Source organism: Nestor notabilis, unplaced genomic scaffold (genome assembly GCF_000696875.1).
Source record: "Nestor notabilis isolate BGI_N333 unplaced genomic scaffold, ASM69687v1 scaffold6998, whole genome shotgun sequence".
In the NCBI taxonomy this organism is placed as follows: Eukaryota; Metazoa; Chordata; class Aves; order Psittaciformes; family Psittacidae; genus Nestor; species Nestor notabilis.
Genome location: NW_009938650.1, coordinates 2,817 through 22,846, shown reverse-complemented (window position 1 = coordinate 22,846; position 20,030 = coordinate 2,817). Strand labels below are relative to the sequence as shown.

The window sequence follows — 20,030 nt, the reverse complement described above, 5'->3', positions numbered from 1 at the left end:
TGGCTGAGGGGAGCTCAGCGCCCCACCGCTGACGGAGAGCGGAGCCCCCTTCTTCCCGCCCCCTGCTCCTTTAACACCGCAGGGAGAGACCTTCCTTCTCCCAACCCCTTCCCAGGAGGGGACAGGGATCCCCCTGCCCTCACCCCCATCCAGCCGGGCTCCCTGCCCTTTGCTCCCGTCAAGCGGAGGGTGAGTCAGGCACCTGCAGGCTCCAAGCAGGTGGGGACAGAAGCTGGCCCCGGCCTCCGAGGAAAAGGGTTGGGCCTTTCTCCTTCCTCCTCCTCCTTTCTTCCTCTCCATAGGTGGTGGGGCTGGACCGGAGTGAACTCCTCTGTCCTGTCAGCCTCTCGCCATGGCTGGCGGTGGGGCTGAGATCTCGCTCCTGTTCATGACCAGCATCGTGGTGGCCGTGGGGCTGTGCAAGAAGCTCATCCGCCGCCGGCTGTACTTGGACCACCGCCTTTTCACTTTCCTCATGGAGATGCTGAGCACCTTCCAGATCTGTGCCTGCACCAACGAGCTCTGCCTGCTCGGCAACGTGGAGCCGAAGCCTCACGTCGCCCTCAGTCTCACCTATGGTTTCACGGTCCTGCACGGCCTGACTCTGAGCGGCAGCACATGCAATCCCTGCGGCACTTTGCAGTCCGTGTGGAGCGGGGGGGTATCGCTCAAGACCGGTGGACTCAAGATCGCCGCTCAGTTCGTGGCTGCAGTGGTTGCCAGGGTGTTTATGCATTGTATCTGGAGCCTGGGGATAGCAGAGACCCATTTTGGAGCACCCTCACAGGGCTGCAGCAGCCCCATGCAGACTACGGTGATGCAGGCGTTCTGCATAGAACTGCTCTTTTCTGCCGTTTTCCAGCTGACCTTCCTGCGAGTGGAAAGAGTTAATCCCAAGTACAGAGTGCATCTGATATCTCTTCTCATCACCCTGCTCGTGTATGCAGGTTAGTCTTTTTCTTTGTTCCTGCAATGAAGTTGTAACAAAAGGGGGTTTTGGTTTACTTAAAAGTGTTAAGATGTAAAATTCCTGTTCTTACGTTACAAAAAGTGCATCGAGCAGATTCTTTGGTCCAACATATGCAGAGTTCATTTGGAGTTTGTGTAAAGTTTGCCTGATTTAGATTCCAGGCAGGTGGGGGGCTAAGAATGAAATGAGTTTTGAATTTAAAACACTGTCAAATCCGCAAGTCAATCTGGTGAAGATTTTCACAGAACACTGTTAAAATATCTCAGTGAAGGCCCGTTTCATAACCCAACTTGATACAACGTGAGAGATTTCATACAGTGTGCTCTGATTTCGAAGCAGCATTGCGAAAGGAAAACACCACTGATTGTGCAACAGCAGGGTACAGGCTGGTGATATGGCATTTAAATAATGCATAATTCATATCAGTGCAGTTTAACTGTGTTAAATCCTTAAAGCAGAAGTGGTTATTTGTAGTATCCATGCAGAAATGATAAAATACCTCATGAAACCAAGTGTACAAAAAGGGGTCTGTTGTATCGTGGCACTGATGACAGCCTTGTGTCTCTAGTGCACTGTGTGTTCATGTCCTTGCCTCTGCCTGGTTGTCACCTCATGCTTCCCAGAGCAGGGAAACTGTCACCTGGGCAGCTTCCCTGGAGCGGTGGGAAGAGGTGGGGGGAGTCAGTCTGAACTTCTTTCTGCAGGTGATGCTCCCTGTTGCCCCCAGTGAAGTACCAGAGTTGTGTCACTTGTCACCCTGCAGGGTTGTACTGGGAAGGGGATTCTGTAGTTTGGGATACAGGGAGGTGAGAGAGAGATGGTTATAGAGCTCCTTGTGCTACAGCCCCCACATCAAAGTCATCTAGGAAATGATCAAATCTGGTTATGAGACAGGGAAATCACTCTCTTACCAGCAAAAATCTGGGATGTCCCTGACATCTTGTGTAAAAGGTTTAACTGTATTATGCTATCAAACATAATAGCCTATAGTAGAATAAAATAAAATACAGGTGAATTTTCAGATGTTATTAATGGAAAAACCTTTACTCATTCCATTAACCTGAAATTAGCCAATACCTGCAAGATTAAAAGAAGCCCACAGAGAATTTTAAGCATTAACTTGGCAATTTGAACTACTTTCTAACATTAATTTTGAAAGCATAGGGAGGGTGTCAGTGCATTTTAGCACATCAAATATATTTCTGAATTCCTCATCAAGTGTAGCTGAAGGTTATCCTCCCTCTTCTACAAGGATGAAAAGGTGGATTCCTGGTTCTTAACATTCTTTTCTTACTTAGCAAATAGTCACATAAAATAATATGTCATGTTGCCTTCCTCTTCACTAGTTCATACAAAGGATTCACGTCCTTTGTCATGGGCCAGGCTGGCCTCAGACCTTTTCCAAGTCATAAACTTGGACTTGCTACAACTGTCCAGTGCAGTCGATCCCCGTGTACTTCTAGGAATCATCAGACTTCCTGTGTCCTCTTTAACATGCACAGTTTGTCTGTATTGTGTACAGAACACCCTGAGCTACCTGGACAGTTTTCTTTCCATTTCTTTTAATCTAGACGTAAGTCTACTATAAAAATGCATATGCATTCCAGAGAGCAGATCCTGAAGCTAGTATTATCCCATATTCAGTGGAATCATAGAATGGTTTGTGTTGAAGGGACCTTAAAGCTCATCCAGCTCCAACCCCTGCCCCGGGCAGGGACATCTTCCACTAGAGCAGGTTGCTCCAAGCCCCTGTGTCCAACCTGGCCTTGAACACTGCCAGGGATGGGGCAGCCACAGCTTCTCTGGGCACCCTGTGCCAGCGCCTCAGCACCCTCACAGTAAAGAGCTTCCTCCCCTCCCTGACCTGCTGGCCACTCTTCTTTTGAGTCTCATTCTTTCTTGTTCACTCTGCTCGAGGCTTCCTAAGATTTGCCATCTTTGCTGTACACTCAGCTTCAAAAGGAAAGGTGAAAAGTGCTGTCCTCCCCCTGCAGTAGGCATGAACATGGGTGTTTCCTCTTCACTCCTAAGATGTTGATTGAAGCCTCTTAAAGTAGAGGAAGGCATAAAATCAGAGATTCTTATCATAGAGCTATTATATAACTAACGTGGGAAAATGCTCCTGCTATGAATTTCTTCCTGTGACAAGGTCACAAGCTTGCAGTGTAACAGATCTGTTTTGCATTGGAAGGTTAGGTAGCTATAGGCAGGATACCTAAGTGGTTCTCAAACCTTTCTTGCTGCCTCTTCCCCTTTGCCCACATCCACACAGAAACATTCCCCAGAATACCCTCCTCTCTCCTGAAATCTACAATATAAAACCATACTGGTTTGGTTTTACGCTCTGATTCTAAAAACCACATCAATTGTGCCTTCAGGACCTGTGCTTGTTAGTTATGAATGAACCAGAAACGTTAGAAAATACACCTCATACATAATATATCACATTTCATTCCATGAATTATGTTCTACAATGGGTTTGAAAGCTGTAAGGGGAAGAATTGCTGTCTAAAAGAGGACTGTAAGAGGGAGTATCTCCAATTCCAATTTGGTTTGGGTGTTACTTTGAAGGATACCCATATCCCTGTGGCTTATCTCAGTCCAAATGTATTGATACACATGCAGGGCTCAAAACCATTAAATTACATTTACATGGTGACTGAGTAAGGTGTTGGAACAAGTAAGTGTTGATGGGTCACTGTTGTGTGTAGCCCATTACAGGTACTTCAGTATGCAACAAATAATGTCAGATTATACGGGAGCTGCAAAATTTCAAGCTGTTCCTTTAGTTTTTCTTCTACTTTTTCCATAGTTAAAAATAATCTGATTTTTTCTTTTAACATTTAGTCTTAACACAAACCAAATTTTTACAGCACAAACTGTGCAGAAAAGTTCCATTTCTGCATTGGCTGTTTCTTCTCCAAAATAGAAGGGAAGAGAGAACATTATGTCTTTGCATATGAAGTGAGTGATTCAGAAGCTAAGGATGCACACTATATACGTGTTGCTAAAGAATATCTTTGGGTATTTCCTTTGGGAAAAGATTTAATGAGGGGAAGAGTAAAAATACACCTTTTTGAGGGCTTTTTCCTTTGCAGGCAGTTTTACAATGAAGTCAGACTTGTATGAAATCGGTTAAATCCTTCTGAGCCTAAAATATCACAGTAAAAAATACATATATATACTTAATTCCAAGTTTCTTCCTAATTTTGGGTTTGCCCTTAGTAATTTCAAGCGTTAAAATGACTCGCGCGTGTGTGGAACACTCATTACTTCACCTTTTTAAGCTTTTCTGTGTACAGCAACATAGATGTTACATTTCTTTGGCCATAAAATCCTTCTGGTGCACAGACTGAGATGTCTAAATAAGCATTTTTAAATAAGATTATACAATGGTTGATATTCCAGTAGTTACTAGTAATGAATATTGAAGAAATACAGCAGCTAAACCTCTGTTCAATGTTCAGAAACAGCAGCTGCATCCCGAGAGTGAAATTCTACTCTTAAATGTATGTTTGTGGATCTAAAAGCAGAAGCAGTGAATTCATACAGAGATGAAATGACTGTAGGTGGCCTCCCTGGCAACCATGGAAGTTGTCCATGTGTCAGAGTGCACAATAACAGACTAAATGTGCCCAGTGAATCTGAGTTGCTCTGGAGAACACCTGTAAAACCAGAGTAAATTGAGTAGATCAACAAAGATTAAAACCTTCCTGAACAGGAATAACAGTAAAAGAAATCAGGAGGAGAATAGAGAAAGAGAAATAGACCAGAAAATGGCAAAGAGCTTACTAAACCTTCTCATAAATGATGCTCATACAAATGGGGGTTACAGAGTGTGGTATTTCGTACACAGGGGAGTTCAACGCTTATTTGGGAAAAATCAAGAACCTTTAAGAAACTAAATCAACACAATTATATTTTATGGGATTAGATTAGCAGATAAAACAAGTATGGGGTGGTTAGTAACTAGTAGTACAGAAATATAGATGATTTTACTGTGAGTAGTGCTTTTTCTGCAAGCCTGTGATGAGAGGAATATCGTATGTCAGAATTAAACCACCTGCAGGTTCATCTGCTGTGTAATTACAGTTCAGTCCCCATAATGTGATGTGCTTGGATCTAGTTATTTAGAGAATGTTTAGGCAACTTCCTTTACATCTAAATCTACTTCTGCCTAAGAGCTCATCTCAGTCTCCCCTCTGGCAGGTTAAAGCCATTCCCCCTTCTCTTCTAAAAGTGTGGTACAGACTTTAAGTAAAAAAACTTATCAGCTGAAACATTCAACATGAGCCAAACCCATCTCTTTAAAGAATATTTGGTAGGAAGAGATAAAGGAAGTTACAGTTTACACTTGTATTTCAGAAAACAGTTAAAACTCTTAACCCTGTCATCAGGTGAGTAACTCAGGAGAGTTTATCTGTTCAAATGCTTTCTGCTAATTCATTTTATTGCAGGGTGTACATTGATTTTAGTATTGTGTATGTGCATTTCAGTATTAATTTAGAATAAATACTTAGATTTGATTTCGCACTGTTTGCATTTTATTGCAGGTGGAAATCTCACAGGAGCAATATTTAACCCAGCATTGGCTTTTTCATTACATCCACACTGTTTCTATGAGAAATTTCTGAGTTACTCACTAGTATATTGGGTAGCACCATCCTTGGGTAAGTTCTTCATACTTTGTTATTTGAGGAAGTTTTATTTAGTACCTGGTTCAGAAATCAGGAACTGGTTCTTCATTTGATAGTCTGCTTTAATGAAATCCAGAACACAGTCAGTTATAACATAGAATATAGAATCACAGACTGGTTTGGGTTGGAAGGACCTTAAGATCATCCAGTTCCAACCCCCCTGCCATGGGAGGCATACGTGTAGAAGTCATTCACAGTCATGGTTTCACTCTGCATGTGTAAGCTGTGGATTTTAAGCCTCTTTAATGCCCTGTGTGGAGCACCTGTAGTGTTCTGTTTGTGAATCAAGCATCTGAGTTTTAAACATCAGTTTCATTCACAAAATTATATCTGCTCTTTCAATAAGTTCATTTTAGGAAACAACCATATTAGGTTAAATAATTGTTTAGTTTAGATGTCGTGTGTAGACGAAGCCCTTGGTGCCATGGGTTAGTGGTGGCATTGGCAGTGCTGGGGAATGGTTGGACTTGATGATCTTAAAGGTCTTTTCCAACCCTGTTCAAAGTCTTAAGTATTTCTGGGATACTTTGAGCCAGAAAATGTACCTACCAACCACACCAGCACAGTTCTAAGGCTAATGTTTAGCTGTTTGGTTTGGTTTAACTGGTTAGTTATAAACCACCAGCTGTTTACTCTGGTGGCTTTCAGAGCTGCCTATTGTTTGGGACTTTACACCTTGGTCTTGCGGTTTAGCCTGCTTGAGGGACATTGCAAATGATCTCACTGACCAAGGACCCACTTCTAGATTCCAGCAGAGTATTAAAAAGGAGAAGAGGTCACCTGAAAGTGAATATTAGCCTGATTAAGTTCAAAAAGAGAAACATACCGGTTAGCACACAGTTTGTCTTGCTTTTTGACACTATACAAGAACACAGTGATGCTTAATTAAAAAACCCCACGTTTTAGGACAAGTGCTTAAAATGAGCTTTCTCAATTATCTATTCTACTATTACAATACCAAATCACATTTTTATCTCCACAGTGTCTAAACTTTGCAGTTGCCATTCTGTGTTCTTCCGCCAGTCACTGTTGGAAACAATCTGTTCTTAGTTCAGGAATAAGGAATATTAATAACTAGATTTTTTTCTAACTTAAATTACAGTTTTAATTTGGAAGCTGTTGATTTTGAGTTGTGTGCAGACGAAACTGCTCCACGCTGTTGGTTGTTCACAGTTAGTCCCTCTTGAGCTTGCTGTGTAGAGGGTATATAAAGAAACTGTCTGCTAATCCCGAGTTCTTCCGTGATTGTTAATCCTATTAGGAGGTACAACAGTGAGGAAGGTACAACAGAGCATGAAACATAAACAGGAAACATCTCAAAGGGCACCAGTTAAAACAAAGAACTTCTTGTTTGAGTTTACATCTGTGCATGTTCCACTTGCATTGACTCAGTCGAAAATGGAGATGGAAGTTTCAGGCTAACTAAAATTCACTTTAATATCATTTTGATATATTAGATACCCAAACAGGATATGAACATAGAGTAAGCTACTGATGAGTAAGATACAAGCCTGTGGGCTCTTCCAGTTGGTAGCTCATTTTTTAACAGGAGACAAAAAAAGGTCTTAAACTGTAGTCAGGTGCCTTTCTTTGGACTCCGTGATCCTTCTGGGTCCTTTCCAGCTTGAGCTATTCTATGATTCTCATGAAGAACCTACAATCTCTGACACTTTTCATCTTCAAAATAAACCCTAAAGTAGAGCAATCTTCAACAACCCCCCCTAAAAAGCCCAACCCACTGTCCTGTACCTCTTTACATCACCTAAAACCAGTGTGGTTACCAAAACAGATACTGCTTACACACTCATCCTTACCCAGTCAGCTGAGGAACAGAGCTTAGCTGCTGGTTCAGTCATTTATACATCCAGCTACAAAGAAAGGAGGCCTGACACAGCAACCAGAAGGTGCATGTGTTGGAGTCACCTGGTCAGACATTAGCTTGGCTCACACAGGTTAGAATTAGAACAAAGAAAACTAAGGTTATTAATTGATAAGGATCACTCATAAGGTTTCTTGGTGGAAACAGATGGTGTTTGCAAACAGTACCAACTGCCTCTAGCCCTTTTTGACAGAAAACTCTGTTCTTCCATCCCTGCCGACACTCAACTACTTGAATATTTATTTTCAATACCAGAACTGCGTCCTCCTCAAGTACAGTGAAATAAAGGCCCTTCCTGTGACTTCTCTCTTTCAGGTACAATACTTGTGGCTTTTATATGGGGTGAAATCCTTCCCCGGATCTCCTGAGCCATCAAATCCTGACATCAAGCAGTGACATTGAAATATACCTTCAACATCTGCAGATGTGAAGCTGTCAGAAAAGTGCTGACCTCAACTTCCACACCACGTTTCAGTTGTATTTCCAGACTTCATGTTTGAAATCTTTGACTTCCAACTTTGTATTCAAACACTTCTTTAGTAATAGCACACTGGGATCTTGAGATACCTGCCACCATTTCCAGTTCAACCATAGGAATGTGAAGGACAGTTAAAACACTGCAACTTTGTCACTTTAGCCGGAAGTGCCATTTGCTGACCTTTATTACAACAGTTTGCAAAGCTCATTTTAGAGACATACTCAGTCCTTGTAATGACTGGGTTGGATTTCTTCCCATAGAAGGCACCTGCCTAAAAAAAGGAGCTGAAGATTCCATTCTTCTATTGACCTCCTCATACTCCTCCTTGCAACACAGGAGAGAAAGAAAGGCTACACTGCTCCCTAGAAGAGGCTCCACAGCTCTATTCTAGAGACACCTTACACCAAAATTAACAGTCTGTAGGACCAGCATTGTTTTACTAATACCTGAGTGCAGGTAAGTAACTCCTCACTTCCTTTGGGAAGGCTCTGCCACATCCCATCCCACTGCAATTGATTGAATGTTTATCTTGGTTGGAAAAAGCAGTAATAAAAGTGCATAAAAGTCTGTAGTCACACATATAAAAGGGCATTTGAGGCAAAAAAACCCCAAAACGACTTCACCTGAGATCACTGCTGCCTCTTCACACAGTAAAATAGACACAGTACATAAGGATGAATCATGTGGAACTTGATTTTATGTAACTCTTACCAGATACTTTCTTTTAATAAATGAATTTGCAATATAGGAGAATAAATGAAAGAGCCTCATACACAAACTGCCACAAACATGCCCTTTATACCCTCCACTGAGGAGAACACCAGAGAGGTACCATCCTCTGAAGTTGTTTCTAGCACAAGATGCTAGATCTGCATCTTAATTCTTAAATATGCCAATAGTTTTTAAATTGAAGACTTCACTTTATAGTTAGTAGGTGTTACAGGGGAGATGGTTAACCAGTTCTACAAAGATACCACCAGTAGCAGACCAGATCCTCAGAAAAAGGAATGGAATCAGACACATTTTGTTGCATTTTCTACAATCAAATGATGACCCAAGTCTTGACCAGCTGCTGCTGGCAGCTGCCTTTTCTGCAAGTTTGGGAAGTAAATACTCTCATGTCATTTCTTACTTGTGGCAATAAAATCTTAATTTTCCAAGGTACCTCTAAGGTTACATTGCAAAATCAGCTGTTGGAACATGGGTTTCATATAAGAGTCTTAACCCACAACCCTGTATTCAGTCATTAAACTAAAAGCAGGCTGCTGATAAACTGAGAACTAGAACTGCTGGTTGATCAGTCAGCAGCTCTTGGGTACTAGTGTGAGTAAGCTTACTAAAGGAGACTTACTTACCTTTAGTAAAACTCCTCACAGCAGGGTCTATGCACACCACACTGTGAGCATGATCAGACACAATCCTTCAGCTGGTTTTACATTCATCTGCCTCTTTGTTGCTGGTTGATCAGTCAGCAGCTCTTGGGTACTAGTATGAGTAAGCTTACTAAAGGAGACTTACCTATCTTTAGTAAAACTCACAGCAGGGTCTATGCACACCACACTGTGAGCATGATCAGACACAATCCTTCAGCTGGTTTTACATTCATCTGCCTCTTTGTAACTCGGGGCTAGAACAGAACTCCAGTGCATGAGACCTCTGAAAAACACATCCTTTTACCATCCACTGCTTCTAAACAGCTGCTTTGGGAAGATTCTACCTCCCACTCTCTGGCTTTGCTGCTTTTTTACCTATTTTAAGGTGATCCATATATTGTAGATTATTTTTCCCCCTCCCTGGGGCTTTGTCTTCACTGCCTTACTCAAGCTCAGTTATTAAGCTCATTCTTACACAAATAGGCCTGACATAGTGAACTGATTTGCATGTCTCCTTTGAGCCTGTGAGGCCCACAGGGTAAAGGCCTCAAGAATAAAGGTCATGAAGCATAAAAGCAGGCAGGGAAAAGAGAAAGTAGAGATACAAACCCCCAGGCAGCCAGAATTTATTGGATTAGAGGCCCAGCTTCCACGTCGTTGACAACAGCGTATGAAAGCAAAGCCCATAGAGCACAGGGGTCAGATTGAGAACAGCCCTGAGAACGACTTGGGTGTTAGGTGAGGAGAAGCTCCCCATGACCCAGCTTCAGTGAGCGCTTGAGCCCAGAACCCCCCCGTGTGCTGGGTGCACCCCCAGAGCGTGAGCAGCAGCTCAGGGAGGGGATCCTGCCCCTCTGCTGTGCTCTGGGGAGACCCCCCCTGCAGCCCTGATCCAGCTCTGGGGAACAGCACAAGAGGGACATGGAGCTGCTGGAGCGAGGCCAGAGGAGGCCCTGGAGCTGCTGCGAGGGCTGGAGCAGCTCTGCTCTGGAGCCAGGCTGAGAGAGCTGGGCTGGGGCAGCTGGAGAAGAGAAGGCTCCTCAAGGGGACACCTTAGAGCAGCTCCAGGGCCTAAAGGGGCTCCAGGAGACCTGGAGAGGGGCTTTGGCCAAGGGATGTAGGGACAGGCCAAGGGGAATGGCTTGAACCTGCCAGAAGGGAGACTGAGATGAGCTCTGAGGCAGAAGCTCTTCCCTGTGAGGGTGCTGAGGCGCTGGCACAGGGTGCCCAGAGGAGCTGTGGCTGCCCCATCCCTGGCAGTGTTCAAGGCCAGGTTGGACACAGGGGCTTGGAGCAACCTGCTCTAGTGGAAGGTGTCCCTGCCCGTGGCAGGGGTTGGACCTGGATGAGCTTTAAGGTCCCTTCAACACAAACCATTCTGTGATTCCAATTTATGTATATAAAGGGGCTAGAGAAGACATTCTTCTAGAATGTCTTGGATAACACTAAATACCCAGTGTATTCAGCAATGTCAAGTTGACAACACTATTAAATCATCACTAATTTGGCTGCAATTCCTAATGAATATTCATCAAGGGTGGTTATAATTTTCCCATACCTTGAAACCAAACCATGTCCCAAGATGCTGAGCAGGGCAGGACCATTCAAAATGACTACAAGAGTGTAGGGCTGGTAAAGAAAACTGCTCATCTACCAACATGCTACTACTGCAAACAGTTCACAAGTCAACTTCAAATCACATGAAGGTAAAGAAAAACTTCAGTGTCAGACTTTCATTTGAACACTGGTCATCTAAAGCTGGGTTCCCAAGTTTGGGATGTGACAGACTAATTCTGTATTACAGGGGCCTTCTGAATATGTTCTGCCCTTTTGTTCTCGCATGCAGGTGACCCAGGAAATGGCTTCACTGGACTTTGTGCTCTAGAAGAATGTGCCAATCCCAAGGGATATCAGCTAAGGGTCACCAGTTGCTCACTGAAGGAAAGGACTGAGAGCTGCAGCCCCGAGTTGGTTGTGAGATACAAAAAACATCTTAGTTTTATTTCACAACATTGTTAACATGTGATACAAAGACACAAAACAGTTCCCTCTTTCAGGACTTTACACACTTCAGTCCATCTCCTCTCCCACCCAAACTCTGCTCTCAGAGACATGAAAGGGACAGCACTGAACTGACCCCAGTCACTTGAGGGGCGTTACATGTAGCTTTGCTTTCAATCCCAGGCTGACCCTATGTCCTTTTAGTCCAGCTTTGTAACATTTTTAGTCCCATTTTCCCCACCTCAATGAACAGGTACAAAAATATGGGGAATTCCAGGACAATCTAAAATTGTTCTACTTACAGTTGGATTTCTCAAGTCCCAGAACTCCTGCAAAGGCTTCTTTGAATGCCCCCTGATTAGCCCCATTCAAGTGTTAGATGCAAAGAGGTTTTACTGGGTTGGTTGGTTGGTTCTGGTTGTTTAAATAACCCCATAGTGGTCACAAATGTCAAACCCTGGTTTAAACATCTATAAAAGCATTTTTAGACCTTAGATGTCTTAAGCATAGGTCATTAAAAGAAAGGTTAACTCCTGATAGTCACTGCCATGCCTTCAGTTTTACAGCTTATTCTGCAAGTGCCACAAGAGGAATCTGAAAGATACAAGACACCAAGTTTACATGATTAAAATAAAGGTTATTTATCTTTACAAAGTCACAGTTAATCATTGTTTGCAGCTACAGGGGACAGCACTTCACTGCAAACCCACTGGTTTTCACACAGGCTCAGCATCTTTGGCAGCAGCTCTAAGCTCAGGTCAGCTAAGGACAAGCTGCTGCATGGCCATGCCCTGGCAGACCCCCCCACACACACAGGTCACTCCAGAACAACAAACTGCAACTCGTGATGTGACAGACACAAAACTGCTCATTAAACACCAGTGGAAGCATCCCACGTGAACCAGCAGCAAGTCTCCAGGAGCTCTGGTGGGCAACTGTCACATCTCATTTGGGTAATGAGCAGCAACATGCACCATTGAGCATCCCACAAAGGCATCACTTCAGCAGCAGAGCAGTGTTCTGCTCCCTAAAGGATCACAACAACGTGTTCTTGCAGGTTGGTTCTGTGGTTCAGAAGGTTAAAAGGGCCGAGCTGCTCCACAGAGGAGATTACACCAGTGATTCAGTACTAAGATCAGAGCATGCTCCCTCTCTACCCCTATTTTCAGGGTGTAGAATCAAGCTGCCCTCATGCTCAAAGTTGTGAGCACAGGCCTCCAAGAGCTGTTCTTGCCAGCTGGCACCTTCAGTTGTTCATTGGTGCTGTACATCCCAGATTTCTGAACTTACTTAAAAAAACATCATAAATGCACTCAGGCTGGTTCAGAAAGGCCCATCACACCCACAGCTCCTGAGCTGCTACCTGGAGTGGAGCAACACCACTGCACATGCAGGTCATTTGATGTGCCCTGGCAGGGACCAGCTCCTCAGCACTGACCCGAAAGGACAAGGACAAGCAGGGCAGCAGATTCCCTATCCAGTCAGCTCTCACAGCATTAATCCCCCACAGCCACCTGCAGCACCATGGAAGGCACAGATTAAGCAGCAGGAAGAATTCCTCTGCCCAAAACAACTTCTGACAGGGTGTATTTGGTGCTTTGCTAGGACATCAGTCATTTCCACCAGCACTTCCAGGCTCCTTAGAGATCTGCCACCAGCCACTAACTCTCCTTAACCCTGCTCAAGTGTTCAAATCATGCAAATTTGAATTTTCAACAGCACAATTATCTGTTCGGGGTTTTTTTTTATAAACCACAGACCAAAATCATCTTGGAGATGGAATCATCAGAGCCAAGCTCCCCATTCACTAAGAGGCTCTTCATCTACAGCTGAAGAGTTTTCCTTTATCAAGTAAGTCCTGTGGGGCAACCAGTATCTTGACTTTTATTGGAAGAACTCTCTGTAGTGCAAAGTCTTTCCCAGGCTGGGAAAGGTTTGAGCTCCTACACCCGACAATAAATACTAACTTAGGACCTGTGGCAGTGGTTGAGATCAGTAAGTGAGCACAGAGCTACTCACAGACTTACTGCAGGAGTATTAACAGCAAAGGCAAAGGAGCAGAGGAGGGAAGCAGATGTGCACAACAGCCTTTCTTGGGGCTGCAGCCTCTCTCCCAGTGACACTGTAATCCCAAACCAATTCCTTCTGTCCCATATCAGTGTGTTGCCTTCCTATGTGTGGCCCTTCCCTCCCCTGCCCTTTCTTTTTTCCTCCCCTGAGCTTTTGGCTGCTGCCCCACAACTGTTTTCTCCAGCATTCCAAGTGGTCCCAAGCATTCCAAGTGGTCCCAGCATTCCAAGTGGTTCTGTGCTCAAGGCAAGATCTGGCAGTCTCACTTCTGAGAGCTGCAGAACTGGGACAACACACCACTGCTTCAGCAGCACAGGCAAACACTGTACTAGTGAGCACTGCTGCGGCAGGGCTGGAACCACAACCCCACTCTGTGTATCTCCACACAGTGCAGAATGAGCTGCTCTTCCTCTCCCACCCAGCAGCAGCGAGGAAACATGGCACATCTTGTAATGCCACCGAGAGAAAAGCAGTGCAGGTGATGGTGGGCAGGAGGACACAACCACCTAAGCAGGCTGTTGTCCTTTAACAACCACCCCATCCAGATTGCTCAGTAGCTTTAGCAGGAACTGTTCCTGCTCTGCTTGCACTGAAGGAAGAGATGGACTCACAGCACTTGAAATGTTCTACCCCCTTGGAAGGCCTGAGAAATCCTGCACACTGAGGGTGACTTAACACACTAAGGACATAACTTCCAAGCAACAGCTCCAGCATCTCAGAGCCTCTGAGATGGGACAGTTTAATCTACTGAAGGGCTGAACTTCCAGACAGGCACCTCTGTGCAGGGTGACGGTTTATACCAACAGGCAATTTTGGACAGATCACTGGACATCTTTCCACATCTGCACTAACTACAGCTACCTTCTCCTCCTCCAAGTCATCATCATCCCAATATCACAAGATACTTCCTTGCAGGAGATCGGGGATCACGTGCATTACGCACACCAGAGACAGAAGGCTCTGCAGGCATGAAAAGGGCTGGAAACCAGAACTTACAGCAGCGTGTGGCCTCCTCAGTGATCGACTTCTGCATCTTCAAACTGCCCCGCAACTACCGGTGCTATGTCCACCTCCATCCCATCTGAAAACAGAACAGGCAACGCTACACAACACCGCAGACACGCGGGTGATGCTGTCACAGCAAAGGGAGCCCTCTGCTGACAGGAGATGGCCAGGAACCTCTGCAAGGCTCCAAGGAGATACTGATGTGCCCCCAGGTTGGTGGGCTTGTTCCAGCTCCATCAGTCGGTCACTTAAAGCCATCGCTGCTTCCCACCACCTCATCTCACCCCATCTTGTTAAAATTGACTTAAATACCAGAGTTAAACGGTTTCATTTTTAAATGAAGCTTTAGTGGAGCAAATGGCTACAAGATTCCTTCTAACAGCTTTAATTGTGCTCTAACAGGAACCAGACTGCAGAATCACTGCTCTCACACCAGCTTTAGTTTGTCTTTCCTGACAAACCTGATGGCCATCTATGACAGTTGATGCAGGGCGAGTGGTGGACCTTGTCTGCCTGATTTCTGCAAGGATATGGTTTCCTACAGCCTCCTCCTAAAGAAACTGAGGTGTTACAGTTGGACAAGTGGCCCAACTGGTGGGTGGGAACTGGCTTACAGGCTGCACCCCAAGACTGATGGTGAACAGCAGGGACATGTCACTGGTGGTGTCCCCCACGGACTGGTATTGGGCCCCAACACTGTTGAACGTCTTCATAAGTGATCTGGGTGATGGGATCAAGTGTTCCCTGATGAAGTTTGCCAAGGATACCAAACTGAGTGGGGAAACGGACACTTGGGAAGGGGGAGCCACCCTGCAGGGTGACCTGGACAGGCTGAAGAGTGGGATGGCTAGAACCTGATGGAGCTCAACAAGGACAAGTGTCAGGTCTTGCCCCTGGGAAAACCCAATCCCGGAGTGCAGCACAGGCTGGGATCTGCCCAGCTGGAGCAGCTCTGGGGAGAGGGACCTGCAGGTCCTGGGGGACACAAGCTCCATAGGAGTGACCAGTGAGCAGCTGAGCAAAGAAGACTGTGGGGAGACCTTATCCCCATGTTCCAGTATTTAAAGGGTGGCTGCAAAGAAGATGGAGACTCCCTTTTGACAGGGAGTCCCATGGAAAAGAAAGGACCGATGGGCACAGTTACTGCTGGGGAGATTCCAACTGGAAACAAGAGGAAAATTTTTTCCCACTGAAAACAACCAGCCACTGGAATAATCTCCCCAGGGAAGCGTTGGACTCCCCAGCATTGGACATTGTTAAGATTGGGCTGGACAGGGTGCTGGGCATCTAGTCTAGCTCATGCTTTGCCAAGAGGGGTTGGACCAGATGATCCCTGAGGTCCCTTCCAACCTGGAATTCTGTGATCCTATGACAACAAAAGCATTTCTTACCTTCAAACTCCCTTATGGAGTCTTCTGTTCTGACTCCAGCCATGTTGTACTGGCTGCTGACAGACTGGGCTAACATGCCTTCTAACCTCTCCAGCGTGGCCTGGCCTTCTGCAGTTAAATGTGACAACCCTTCTTCGTAGGTGTAGAAGCTGGGGATGTCACCTTGCTGTAGCTCTGCGGAGACAAGTTGGTGTTTATCAGACCTAAGTTCAGGCATCTGCATCGAGCAGGGGAGGAGGAACAAGAAGACAGGCAAATTATGCTCAGATGAGCTAGCTGAGATAAAAAGGCTGTTCATGTCAGTTACAGAAGATATATGGTGATGTGAATTGAGCACAAACGTCTGCAAACACATCCACTGGAACAAGCAAAGGCTGATACTGGTGTCCTGGGGCTTTTGAGCATGAGAACAATGTTTTTGCTGAATTCCAGTGATTTGTGACAGCTAAACTACAGAATCCCTGCAGATCTGGAGTTGTTTTATGTGCCTCTGGCAAAAGAATCTTTCAGCAAGAGGAGCAATAAACAAGGAACTTCCAAACAGACCAAATCATGACAGACAGGAAGTATCAAGGTGCTGGCAGGTACAAACCATGGGCCTCAACATCGTATTCCTCCCCTTCGTAGTCATTGTCTGAATCTTCATCATCTGGGTCTGGGTGCAGAGCTTGGCATTCACACATGGCTGAAAACATGGCTTCCACTGCAGGGACACAAACACACACAAACCTCCCTTGTTTATCCATCAGTATCCACCACAGCAGGCAAAAGACTGAAAGAGCAAAAAGACTAAGAACATTCCTTTACCAGAACCCCCACTGAATGTGTCTTTGAAACATCAACCCGCAAGCTGCAGCCAGGCAGGAAACAAATCGGGTTTCCCAGATCCAGCCTGGAGCTTTATCCTCTTAACACCACATTCCTGTTATTTTGTAGAATCCCAGAGTGGTTTGGGTTGGAAGGGACCTTAAAGCTCATCCAGTTCCAACCCCTGCCCCGGGCAGGGACACCTTCCACTAGAGCACGTTGCTCCAAGCCCCTGTGTCCAACCTGGCCTTGAACACTGCCAGGGATGGGGCAGCCACAGCTTCTCTGGGCACCCTGTGCCAGCGCCTCAGCACCCTCACAGGGAAGAGCTTCTGCCCAAGAGCTCATCTCAATCTCCCCTCTGGCAGGGTCAAGCCATTCCCCTTGGCCTGTCCCTACATCCCTTGTCCAAAGCCCCTCTCCAGGTCTCCTGGAGCCCCTTTAGGCACTGGAGCTGCTCTAAGGTGTCCCCTTGAGGAGCCTTCTCTTCTCCAGCTGCCCCAGCCCAGCTCTCTCAGCCTGGCTCCAGAGCAGAGCTGCTCCAGCCCTCGCAGCAGCTCTGGGGCCGCCTCTGGCCTCACTCCAGCAGCTCCACTTCCCTCTTGTGTTGGGGACCTTGATGATAAAGGCCCATCTCTGGACAACTCAGTCTGTGGTTACCCACTACAGGATTCTCTGTGACATCTAACATGTAAGATTCTTGAATCCTGGATCCAGTTGTAAGCTCCACACCAGATGGGACATGACTGTTTTCCAGTGGGAGCATCTGGGCATTAGCATGCTTCTAATGAGCTTGTTGCGGACTCATATATCACTGAATTTGTATTTCATCAGCTGATTCCCATACAGGTTCTCTGCAAACGTACATAGATAAGATTATCTTTGTTGTGAAATATTTATACTTTAAAGTCTCTATTTTTAAGCACTGGAATCTTCCTTGAGAAGCAGCTGCTTGACATATTCCAGCTTCAAGCAGGATAAAACACTTTGCTTTGTTCTTTTCAGCACACAGAAATCAAGTTATTAGAGAAGGACACTGCAGGATGGTGTAATTTACATCTCTATACCCCAGTCTTCCACATATAGCCAGGCCTTACATTAAACCAGTTTTTCCCTCTTCACTTACAGGCTGATTTGTCACTAGGTACAAATCTGAACTCTGCAATGGGTTCAGCATCGTCATCACTGTCCTCTTCCTCCTCCTCCCCTTCAGCCACAGGAGCATCTTTTGTCTCTGCCTCTTTAGGAAATGGAAAGATTTAAGAGAAACATGTTTATTTCTGGAACACACGGATAATCACACCAGAAACCTGGACATAACGTGGGAGAGGCACAAACCAACCCGCTCCCACCCACAGGGTGGACACACAAGGTTCTCCCACAGCACCTCAACAACACTCCTCATGCACAAACTTCTCCATTTATAATTATAGGCTTTTACATTTCTGGAATGGCCACATGATTATCCACATACTGCAGGAAAACTGCCTGATCCTTACTAAAAACAGAACCCCCACAATCCCCACTCACTGTCAGAGAATCCCAGACTGGTTTGGGTTGAAGGGACCTTACAGCTCATCCAGCTCCAACCCCTGCCATGGGCAGGGACACCTTCCACTAGAGCAGGTTGCTCCAAGCCCCTGCGTCCAACCTGGCCTTGAACACTGCCAGGGATGGGGCAGCCACAGCTTCTCTGGGCACCCTGTGCCAGCGCCTCAGCACCCTCACAGGGAAGAACTTCTTCCTTATATCCAAGGATACCTTCCTTATATCATTCCCTTGCACAATCCTCTGCACACAGATTTATGAAGTAACCTGAATTTGGGGGATCCTGAGCACTCCTGTCATGAAACCAACAGCTCCCAGCGTAGCCTCTCCTGCAGCACTCTGAGGTTTACAGAGCATCTCTACTTGACTCCTGGTATTTATAGCAGGCCAGCAAGATGTCAAAGGTAGGAAATACACCCAGAGCCAATGCCAACTGTGCAACTCCCTGTTTCCCAGCTTCTGGGCACTACTTACAGGTATAAGTTAGCAACAACTTGATGGTTTACTTTCCGTAAGTATCAATGCCACAATGATGGCTGCAGCTGATCTCTCTGTGCTGTGACACTGCACTGACGGCCTCAGAAGTGCATTAATTATGTGTTACAGAAAAAGGGGAACACAGTCAAGGCTGTTCCACTGAGAGTGGCTTTTATCCCACACAGAACTGGCACCACCAAGACCCAGAAGAAGCCAAGAAGCTGCCAACCAGCTGCCCCCAAAAATGAAGTCTCCAAGGAAGCTACACAGCCCCTTTCCAACAGCCACCCGCAGGCTCAGCTTGTCACAGCTGAGCCCAGCTCATTGTCCTCAGTGAAGTCAACCTCTCAGAGCCTTTTCCTAAATCAGGGCTGAGGCTGAGGCACACACACAGAGCACAAACCTCCAGAGGAAGAACTAAATGTCCCTGTCCAACAAAGAACTGACACTCCTGCAGCCAAAGAAGGGGAGAGGTTTGGGTTTTACATGATTCAGCAGTTAAGAACTGCAGGCCAGGGGTAGAATCATAGAATCAACCCGGTTGGAAAAGCCCTTTAAGATCATAGACTTGACAACTAAACAGATCTACCTGCTGGGCATTTACTGTAGGCTGAGTCCATATATTCACCAAACAAAAACCACCCTCAAAGATCAGTCTGTTAAGGACTCGTAGCTATGAACTGTCACGGGAGATCCATGCTTTCAACCACCATGGTCAGAATGAATTCAAAGCTCAAAAACAAAAGCCTTTTTGAGACTAAGCTCAGTTTACTTCAAAATAAACACAGATAAAGGAAAACAGGGAAGAACCACCAAGAGGTTGGACACATAAATGTCCTCTTAGTTGCAGTCCTCTATTTGTAGTGATATTGTCAGAGAACATTCTTAACATGAGAGGAGGAAATAATGAAGAGTATTAATAGTGTAAAAGCAGCTCTGCCTCCTCAGCCCTGCAGAACTTTCAGTGTATAGATGATTTAAAGAACAGTAAGATGCTAGATTTAAACCTTTAACTACAATCACTCCCAGGCATGAAGGGAAAAGGAGACCTGCTCAAGATTTACCACTCATTACTCTTCCACTGAGATGGCAGTTTATGACATAAAATATTAACAGGTCTGCCAGGAGGAAAAACCCAAATATACATCAAAACTATAGAAAACCCTCACAGAAATAACCAAAGAGACAGTTTGTTTTCTTTAGGACTCAGCAAGAATGGTCAATGGTTCTGGGGGAAGTCAACAGAGATCCATTGACATGAGCTGTTGCCTGGTTTTCAAGCAAGCTGTGGGAGATAATTATGAGTGAAAGCTTCCAGGCTAATGTGAAAAAGC

General features: G+C 45.4%; 2 protein-coding genes across 2 annotated transcripts in view; one reads left to right on the top strand and one right to left on the bottom strand.

The window, feature by feature from the left end:
- Positions 1–352: 352 nt before the first annotated feature.
- On the top strand, positions 353–7,997 carry AQP11 (aquaporin 11). The gene is made up of 3 exons (XM_010019436.1): positions 353–947; positions 5,524–5,640; positions 7,862–7,997. The coding sequence occupies exons 1-3, from the start codon at positions 353–355 to the stop codon at positions 7,912–7,914; spliced, it is 765 nt and encodes a 254-aa protein (XP_010017738.1). The 3' UTR covers positions 7,915–7,997.
- A 3,822-nt stretch (positions 7,998–11,819) lies between these two features.
- CLNS1A (chloride channel, nucleotide-sensitive, 1A) overlaps positions 11,820–20,030 on the bottom strand; it is a gene marked incomplete at its 5' end in the record, with an annotated part of 8,744 nt that continues 533 nt past the window's right edge. Inside the window, 5 exons of the mRNA XM_010019437.1 lie at positions 11,820–11,992; positions 14,465–14,549; positions 15,865–16,038; positions 16,457–16,567; positions 17,798–17,911. Of these exons, the coding sequence (XP_010017739.1) occupies positions 14,482–14,549; positions 15,865–16,038; positions 16,457–16,567; positions 17,798–17,911 (467 nt within the window). The remainder of the gene's footprint in view (positions 11,993–14,464; positions 14,550–15,864; positions 16,039–16,456; positions 16,568–17,797; positions 17,912–20,030) is intronic.

Bases quoted from the DNA above. Each gene is read 5' to 3' on its own strand.
- AQP11 (XM_010019436.1), top strand. From the start codon at position 353: ATGGCTGGCGGTGGGGCTGAGATCTCGCTCCTGTTCATGACCAGCATC. The intron at 948-5,523 runs GTTAGTCTTTTT...ATTTTATTGCAG, and splicing joins CACCCTGCTCGTGTATGCAG to GTGGAAATCTCACAGGAGCA. The intron at 5,641-7,861 runs GTAAGTTCTTCA...TCTCTCTTTCAG, and splicing joins TTGGGTAGCACCATCCTTGG to GTACAATACTTGTGGCTTTT.